At 36.3% G+C, this 9,722-nt stretch overlaps 1 protein-coding gene across 1 annotated transcript in view; it reads right to left on the bottom strand.

Moving 5' to 3' along the window:
* Positions 1–853: 853 nt before the first annotated feature.
* Positions 854–9,722, bottom strand: part of LOC106874767 (sorting nexin-10A) — a 17,075-nt gene continuing 8,206 nt past the window's right edge. The window contains exons 2-6 of the mRNA XM_089364048.1: positions 7,171–7,260; positions 4,903–5,003; positions 2,674–2,772; positions 1,977–2,133; positions 854–977 (exon numbers count right to left, since the gene is read on the bottom strand). Of these exons, the coding sequence (XP_089220174.1) occupies positions 2,073–2,133; positions 2,674–2,772; positions 4,903–5,003; positions 7,171–7,260 (351 nt within the window). The 3' untranslated portion in view covers positions 854–977; positions 1,977–2,072. The remainder of the gene's footprint in view (positions 978–1,976; positions 2,134–2,673; positions 2,773–4,902; positions 5,004–7,170; positions 7,261–9,722) is intronic.

Genomic DNA, 9,722 nt, shown 5'->3' with positions numbered 1-9,722 from the left:
TATATATATATATGCCTATATATATGTATATATATGTTTATATATATATATATATATATATATATATATATATGCCTATATATATGTATATATATGTTTATATATATATATATATATATATATATATATATGCCTATATATATATATATATATATATATATATATATATATATATATATATATATATGCCTATATATATGTATATATATGTTTATATATATATATATATATTATATATATGCCTATATATATATATATATATATATATATATATGCCTATATATATGTATATATATGTTTATATATATATATATATATATATATATATATATATATATATATATATATATATATATATATGCCTATATATATGTATATATATGTTTATATATATATATATATATATATATATATATATATATATATATATATATATATATATATATGCCTATATATACATATATATATATATATATATATATGCCTCTCTTTCTCTCTCTCTCTCTCTCTCTCTATATATATATATATGCCTATATATATATATATATAGGGAGAACTCACAAAAAAAAAACAACAGACGAAGACAGGTTGTGTAGAAAACAAATAGATGTATTAGTATAACGCTTGGGAAATGAAAAAAGTCTTTAACGTTTCGAGCCTACGCTCTTCCACAGAAAGGAACACAGAAAGAAACAAGGAGAGAAATGAAATACTTCTTTCTTTTAACGAATTCCACGTAAATGCAAGGTTTTCAACAAACGCATTATTTCCATAACGCGAATATACCTACATATAAGCTCTTAAAATTACGAAATACAAAAATAAGAAAAAAATAAAAAAGTGAAGAACAAAATTTACAGAAAAATAAGTTATTTATTGTGGTATTAATTAATTTAGAACGATATAAAAGTAATTAATTTGTATCTTTGGAGGTTTCGGACGGAATGTCAGCAACAATCAGCTCCCAAAAATCTGGCCTGCAACAGAGAATCATAAAAGGGGTCACATTAATTATGATTTCAAATTTTGGCACAAGGCCGGCAATTTCTGGGAAGGAGGTTAAGTCAATTACATCGACCCCAGAAGAATAAAAAGGTAAAGTCGTCTACGACGGAATTTAAACTCAAGAAGTCAAGTAAGGGTTTACATTAATTTAAACTCAGGAAGTCAAGTTGGGAGTCACATTAATTTAAACTCAGGGAGTCAAGTAAGGAGTCACATTAATTTAAACTCAGGGAATCACGTAAGGAGTCACATTAATTTAAACCCAGGGAGTCAAGTAATGAGTCAATTAATTTAAACCCAGGGAGTCAAGTAAGGAGTAACATTAATTTAAACTCAGGGAATCAATTAAGGAGTCACATTAAATTAAACTCAGGGAGTCAAGTAAGGAGTTTTCTGTTTTAAAACCCACAGAAAATTAATTTTGAGTGGTTTTTGGAGGGCTGGAACGGGTTAATAATATTTTAGTTAATTTCAATGGCGAAAATTGATTTGTAAAACGAGGTAAACCGTAAGACGAGTTGGGTCATGGAACGAATTGAACTTTTATTGCGAGGTATCACTGTATTTACAAACACCGGGGACTCACTTAACTCAAAAAGTCTCGTCATTTTATTGGTAACTGGTTTGAACTCTAAAGCAGGGGTTTATACATAAATATTTGCTTAAAATAACATATATTTTTACATTTATTTACTTAACAGTATTTAACAAATAGGTTTATTGTCAATTAAAAGATTTCGATTAAAAAACATATATAAAATCAAATTACTCATAAAAAGTATTTGCTGTCCACGGACCCCCTGTCTTGTCCTTGCGGACCCCCTGTGGTCCGCGGACCACAGTTTGAAAACCCCTGCTCTAAAGGACTTAATAAAACTCAAAGAAAAAAAAAACATTCATACACACACACACATATACATACATATATAAACATTCACATATATACATACATATAAATGAACATTACTTACTCTTTTGGGTGCGTTCGGCCACCCATTTTCCAAACTTCAGTTAAGGACGGTTTGTAGTTTCCTTTCGAATGTTGAATGAGTTCATCCCAAGTTAAGTCACTCTGTAGAAAGAGGGTGGAACGATGCATCGGAGACATAATCTTTTACCAAACTGCATCTAAAATAAATAATAAAACTTGAGACTCTTAGGAAATAGTAGAAAGTTGGCCGGTGTTATAAACAACATGGTTGATTTTCACAAAGCTATAGACCGGATAATTATATAAAGATGTTATGTTATGTTGGCACTCCGTCGCTTACGACGTCGAGGGTTTCAGTTGCTCCGATCAACGGAACAGCCTGCTCGTGAAATTAACGTGCAAGTGGCTGAGTACTCCACAGACACGTGTACCCTTAACGTAGTTCTCGGGAATATTCAGCGTGACACAGAGTGTGACAAGGTTGGCCCTTTGAAATACAGGCACAACAGAAACAGGAAGTAAGAGAGGGTAAAAGTTGTGGTGAATGAGTACAGCAGGGTTCGCCACCATCCCCTGCCGGAGCCTCGTGGAGCTTTAGGCGTTTTCGCTCAATAAACACTCACAACGCCCGGTCTGGGAATCGAAACCGCGATCCTATGACTGCTAGTCCGCTGCTCTAACCACTGGGCCATTGCACCTCCACAAAGAAAGAGATATCAAATAACAAAATAACTCACTCGTATAGAAATTTTTGAAGCCCTTTCATCCGATGAGCAATGCAGTCTTCATCAAATTTCTCATTGAAATATAAATGTCTGGGTAACTTGGAAGGTTTGCTGCAACAATAAAAAGATTATTCACATTTGACGGCTATTTGTCTTCGTCTTGTTTGTTGTTAACACAACGTTTCGACTGATGTACTCTCCAGCCTTCTTCAGGTGTCTTGGGGAAATTTCGAAGCTGGGTTCTCATTCCTAAGGTATTTTTCGAAGGTGTTATTATTATTATTCAGGTCACTGTCTGGGATCGAATTCGGTATCTTGGGGTTAGTAGCCCCGCGCGCTTAACCACTACGCTATATGCCCGTGGACATAATAGAAAGGTTGTGTAAATATTTGTGTATAAGTACATACATATATGAATTGGCACTCCGTCGGTTACGACGACGAGGGTTCCAGTTGATCCAATCAACGGAACAGCCTGCTCTTGCAATTAACGTGTAAGTGGCTGAGCACTCCATAGACACGTGTACCCTTAACATAGTTGCAGCGTGACACAGAGTGTGACAAGGTTGGCCCTTTGAAATACAGGTACAACAGAAAGAAAGAGTGAGAGAAAGTTGTGGTGAAAGAATATAGCAGGGTTCACCACCACCCCCTGTCGTGGTGCTTTAGGTGTTTTCGCTCAATAAACACTCATAATGTCCGGTCTGGGAATCGGGTCTGCGATCCTTTGACCGCGAGTCCGATACCCTAACCACTGGGCCATTGCACCTCCATATACATTTCGTTGGTGCATAATTATTGCGGCTTTTTTTCAACAAATTTTATCCAACAAAAACAATAACACGTAACAAAAACATCTTTCAATGATTATTCCGGAGCATATTCACCATCTACTTCAATTACTGCTTCCCATTTACTTGGCAGACGGTCAGACCGTCATTTAAAGATGCTTTTGTTAAATATTGTTATTGTTTTTGTTGAATAAAATTTGTTGAAAAAAAGCCGCAATAATTCTGTACCAATCCAATATATATACTAGACATAAGTGTCATAAACTACAAAATATAAATATCCACTCTACCACACCTGAAACGTACCTGTTATTACTCTTTATCTCGATTTGAATGGGCGTGAAGGTATTTAGAAATGTCCAACCTTATTTCTGCAAATCTGCTAAGCACTTTCAACCATTGAAACCACTTTGAATATCATTTTAACAAGTTTAAAGTGATTTCTTTTGTACCTTACACCATTTACCATCTCTGTAGTGATCTCCCACTCACCCCATTCAGTCGATGCCCTTGGTTAATACAGTTCAGAATAAATAAATAGACAAAATCGATCCAGTGTGTGTGTTAAATAATAAAACACTATAACAGAATGACACTCCCCAGACGCAGTAAAATAAAATTTTTATATCTATTATAAAATAAAACTCGTAAAACCGGTGTCTCATAAAACGGGGTCCTTGTAAAATGAAGTATTACTGCATGCATACACGCCCATTTCTTATTTTTCTATCTTCGATCGCATTGTTTACATAGCCGTATTCGTATACAAAATGTTACAACTTTCAGTTCTGGCTCCAAATTATATCGACTATCTGTAGAGATAACTTAGAAGTGACTATAATTATTTTCTTGTCTTATTAGGCGACTGAAATCTTCACACTCTTTCATATAATTGTGTTGCTTTCAGTTATGAATCAGTGAATTATAAGAATGAAATAATTTAGAAGTTGGACCCGTGGAAATTCCACAGAACGAAAACGATGAAGAGAAGCTATTTAAGAAAGACTGGATGATTTGCGTCTTTATTTTTCTTTCTATAAGGGTTATTTCACTTCCAGTCACAATAACATATTTTATGATTTTAAAATTTCCCTCTGCGAAGCCCTTCATATTTCTCTCTTTCTCTCTACTTTCTCAACAAACTTTTTCACCATGTAATTCTCCACTTCATGTCTTTAAATTTTCTCTCTTTCTCTTCACCTTTCCCTCCCTACCATACAGCACGTCATCAGCACTTCTCTCTCCCACTTTTCTCTCACCATCTTTTTCTCTCGCTCTTCTCCTCTCTCTTCAACTAACTCTTCTCTATTCATATTTCCTCCTCTCTTGTTTTCTCCCATTTACTCACCTCTCACTCACTCCACCTCCACCCCTCTAACGAACTAAGGTATAACGGGCGAACGAACAAGCAGATTATTATATATATGTAAAAATGGTTTCAAAAACTTACATATCTGGGTGGTTTATCTCGAGCTGTTTACGTAACCATTCAAACTCACTGTACCGCCTGCGTGACCGGCTTTTCGATAAAGAATAGGACAGATCTGTTGTCTGTTAAAATAAATAAATAAATAACAATCATTTCTTTACGGGCACAAGATCTGAAATTTTGGGGACCCTAGTAAATTTCATCGACTCCAGTAAATTTCATCGACTCCAGTAAATTTTATAGACCCCAGTAAATTTCATCGATCCCAGTAAATTTCATCGATCCCAGTAAATTTCATCGACCCCAGTAAATTTCATCGACTCCAGTAAATTTCATCGACCCCAGTAAATTTCATCGACTCCAGTAAATTTCATCGACCCCAGTAAATTTCATCGACTCCAGTAAATTTCATCTACTCCAGTAAATTTCATCTACTCCAGTAAATTTCATCGATCCCGATAAATTTCATCGACTCTAGTAAATTTCATCTACTCCAGTAGATTTCATCGACTCCAGTAAATTTCATCGACTCCAGTAAATTTCATCGACCCCCAGTAAATTTCATCGACTCCAGTACATTTCATCGGCGCAATTTGAACTCGGAACCTAGCAACGAGTGAAACACCGCTAAGCATTTCGTCCGGCATCCTAACGATTCTGCCATCTCGCCGCCCCTACCTTGGACAAAGATATCAAATGTCCTCATTTCCCTAAGGGAGAGGCGCGTGGCTTAGTGGTTATGGTATTGGACTCATGATCATAAGATTGTGGTTTCGATCTCCGGACCGGGCAACACGTCGTGTTCTTGAGCAAAACACTCCATTTCACGTTGCTCCAGTCCACACAGCTGGCAAAAATGATCATTCCTTTGACAGATTGTGCTGCATATATTCCCCAGGGTCAAATTTATACGCTACGAAAACCAGGAAACCGGCCCTTATAAGTCAATATGACACGGGAAGGATCATTATCTCTCTCTCTCTCTCTCTTTTTTTCTCCTTAAGACACGAGGATAAAATCTGGCTCCTATTTCTAGCAGGTCTAATTACACAAAAATATCTTCCCTTGCTTGTGTGAAAGTTGGTTTTGGCCTTTTTCATGAATAATGTAAGGGAGGTAACTGTGATTTACTTAAGACGATCTTCGTTTGACCCATTGCATTTCTACTGCACATAATATACACTGCATGCAAACATACACAGACCCCCACACAAATACACATGCTACACACACATGCACAAACATGCAAATACACGCATACACATACATACACAACACACATATACATCAGCACCAACATATATATATATATATATATATAAATTTCAATAATAGGACGAATTCTTTTACAAGAATTTATCAAGTAGCTAGCGTGAAAAAAACCTCATAAGGGAAAAAATCCATCATTTATTCCCGAAATATATATATGCTATGCTGGATACATGGTGTTCGTTTGGTATGTTGATTCACTGTTTATTTCTATTTTTCTTGACCATATTATACTGACGAGTAGAAGTTGTATAATACTACAATAACTACGAAATCATGATCCATAATTTAGTTCGTTTTTTAAGGGGTTGGCTTTGAGAGTTGCATTTCCACGCATTCGGTAAAAATGTGCTTTTTTTTTTTATAGTAGTCTGACCTTAGAGTCCCTCGTGGCGTGAGGCGTTATTGTATAGTAATGTAACCTCGTGGGCAACGGTACCATTTTCCTCTTTCTCCGTTCTTCCATTCTCCGAACTTTCCATCTTTCCGACGAAGGGCTACGCCCGAAACGTCATACACTCTCTCTTTCCTTTCCTGAGCGTCCAAAAATACTATCCATATCACGTCCTCACTTTGTTGTTTTTTTGTTTTTTTGTTATTGTTTTTTTGAACTATATATATATATATATATATATATATATATATATATATATATATATATATATATATATATATATATATATATATATATATATATATATATATATATATATTTATATATATACACACATATATATACACATACACACAAAGGCGGCGAGCTGGCAGAATCGTTAGCGCGTTGGGTGAAATGCTTAGCAGTATTTCGTCTGTCTTTACGTTCTGAGTTCAAATTCTGCCGAGGTTGACTTTGCCTTTCATTCTTTCGGGGTCGATAAATTAAGTACCAGTTGCGTACTGGGGTCGATCTAATCGACTGGACCCCTTCCCCCCAAATTTCAGGCCTTGTGCCTAGAGTAGAAAAGAACATTTTTATATATAATTATATATATGCATATACATACATATATACATACTCACATTGACAGTAATCTCATAAGTGATATATTTGTTTCCGTTTCCATCTAGTTGGGTTTTCGGATTCTGCACTGATATATCCGTGGTTTCCTTCTGAAAGAAGAAACAGAAGAATTAGGGGTTAGCTCATATAGTGGTCCTTAATACTCGGAAGAGAAAACTGAGTAACTAGAGACTAGATCAGATGTTCTTAACCATTTCTTTACCTATGGATCTCTTTGATTCCTGTTTTAGTCGGGGTGCGTCGAGGGTCCCTTGTAGTCATTTAATGTCTAAAAACCCCTATTATATTTGAATAATTAGATATTATTAGGACGTATATAAAAAAAAATTGTTAAATCGTTTTATGTGTTTTAGAAGTATAAACAATTAAATCTTATATGGACCCCAAAGGGTCACATAAACCCTAATTGAGGACCGCTGGGTTAAATGATACTTTGTCCCTCGAGTCCTAGGACTCATAAGGTCATTTATCCGGTTTCCATGGTGAAAAAATAACCCAGCTTGCAATGTTGCCTTGAACCAGACGTCGGTCCGTTGCAGAGTTGAAGGCCAGTAATTTTGAGGGGAGGGGGACAAGTCGATTATATTGACTCCAATACTTAATTGGTACTTTATTTTATCGTCCTTAAAAGGATGAAATGCAAAGCTGACCTCGGCAGCTTTTGAATTTCGAAACGTCACGGACCGGATGAAATGCCGCTAAGCACTTTTTCCGAAGTGCTAACGATTCTGCTAGCACGCTGCCTTCGTTAGATAATACAGAGGACTCTAATGCTGTTGAACTGAAGTATATAGGGTTCCTTGTTGGAAAAGAAGCTGTAGAATTAGGGGTCAGGTGGTGTTTTATCCATTATTAGATTATTAGAGTGATAGCATATATGTGTCCTTTCATTTCTCTGTTCTATTTATCATTACACAAACTGCACCAACACAACCTGATCTGGTAAATGTATTTGTGAGAGGAACATTTCCAGATCTAGCATTATATTCTTGATAGAACCATTGCCAGATTTGTGTGTGATTGTGTTCTTGTGTGCGCGTGCGTACGTGCATGAGTAGAAACATCGGTAGATCTGATAATGTAGTCATGATTAGGGCGGCGAGCTGGCAGAATCGTTGGTACACCGATCGAAAGGCTTAGAGGTATTTCGTCTGTCTTTACGTTCTGAGTTCAAATTCCGCCGAGGTCGACTTTACCTGTCATCCTTTCGGGATCGATAAATTAAGTACCAGTTGCGCACTGGGGTCGAGGTAATCAACTTAATCCCTTTGTCCGTCCTTGTTTGTCCCCTATATTTTTAGCCCCTTGTGGGCAATAAAGAAATAAGAAACGTTAGCACGCCGGGCGAAATGCTTAGAGGTATTTCGCCTGTCTTTACTGTTCTGAGTTCAAATTCCGCCGAGGCCGACTTTAGCTTTCATCCTTTTCGCGTCGATAAATTAAGTACCTGTTGCGTACTGGGGTCGATCTAATCGATTGAACCTCTCCCCCAAAATTTCGGGCCTTGTGCCTGGAGTAGAAAAGAATATAGCCATGACTAGTAACCGTGAGAGATACATCGTTAGATCTGGTAATAGTATATCCTTGATAGAACCACTGTCGGAATTGGTAATATATTCTTGATAGAAAAATCGGCAGATCTGATAATATAGTCATGATAGAAACATTACCAGATCTGGTGGTATATTCCTAACAGAACCACTGCCAGATCTGGTAATGTATTCTTGGTAGAAGCATTGCTAGATATGGTTATGTATTCGCTATGTGTGTGTGTGCGCATGTATGTAAACCGAAGCCCTTTCGTGTCCCGGTTGCGTTAAAAAAAAAAAAAAAATCCTTGACCGTCCTAGCATGTAGCTACGACGATTCATATGCCTACGTACACCTCGACAGAGGAAGCCTCTGCAACGCAGTTATGATTACTAGAAACCACAGTTTCTAAATCATGTGCTTAGAGAGGCGTCAGATATTATTGCAATGGCTCCACGCTTATCAAACTAAACCATCATATCTGTTATTCGCTAGAGAGAGATAAAGATAGATAGATAGATAGAGAGAGAGAGAGAGAGAGAGAGAGAGAGAGAGAGAGAGAAAGAAAGAGGGAGAGAGAGAGAACAATGCCGATGGATAGAGTTCATTAAATTAATATCTGGTTACTAAGTCCTGGTTAAAGTTCAGATATTACTAGAGTTATTTTTCACGCAGAAGTTCGGCAAAATATTATGTTGCGTGTACACATACTCCTGCACGTACACGCATGCGCACAAGCACACGCACACACGTGCGTACACACACGCACGCATGCATGCATACGTATACAGACATATACGAATGTATATGTGTGCGTGTGTATGTATACTTATATATATTCATACATATGTGTGTATAAATGTGTATTAATGTGTACGTAAATGTATGCGTGTGTATTAATGTATGCATATATGTGTATATATATATATATATATGTGTGTGTGTGTGTGTGTGTGTGTGTGTGTGTGTGTGTGCGCGCACGTGTATATGTATATGTGTGTGCATATATATATATATATAT

The sequence above is a fragment of the Octopus bimaculoides genome, chromosome 16 (assembly GCF_046866305.1).
Source record: "Octopus bimaculoides isolate indiv1 chromosome 16, ASM4686630v1, whole genome shotgun sequence".
NCBI lineage: Eukaryota > Metazoa > Mollusca > Cephalopoda > Octopoda > Octopodidae > Octopus > Octopus bimaculoides.
This window is presented reverse-complemented; position numbering and strand designations above follow the sequence as displayed.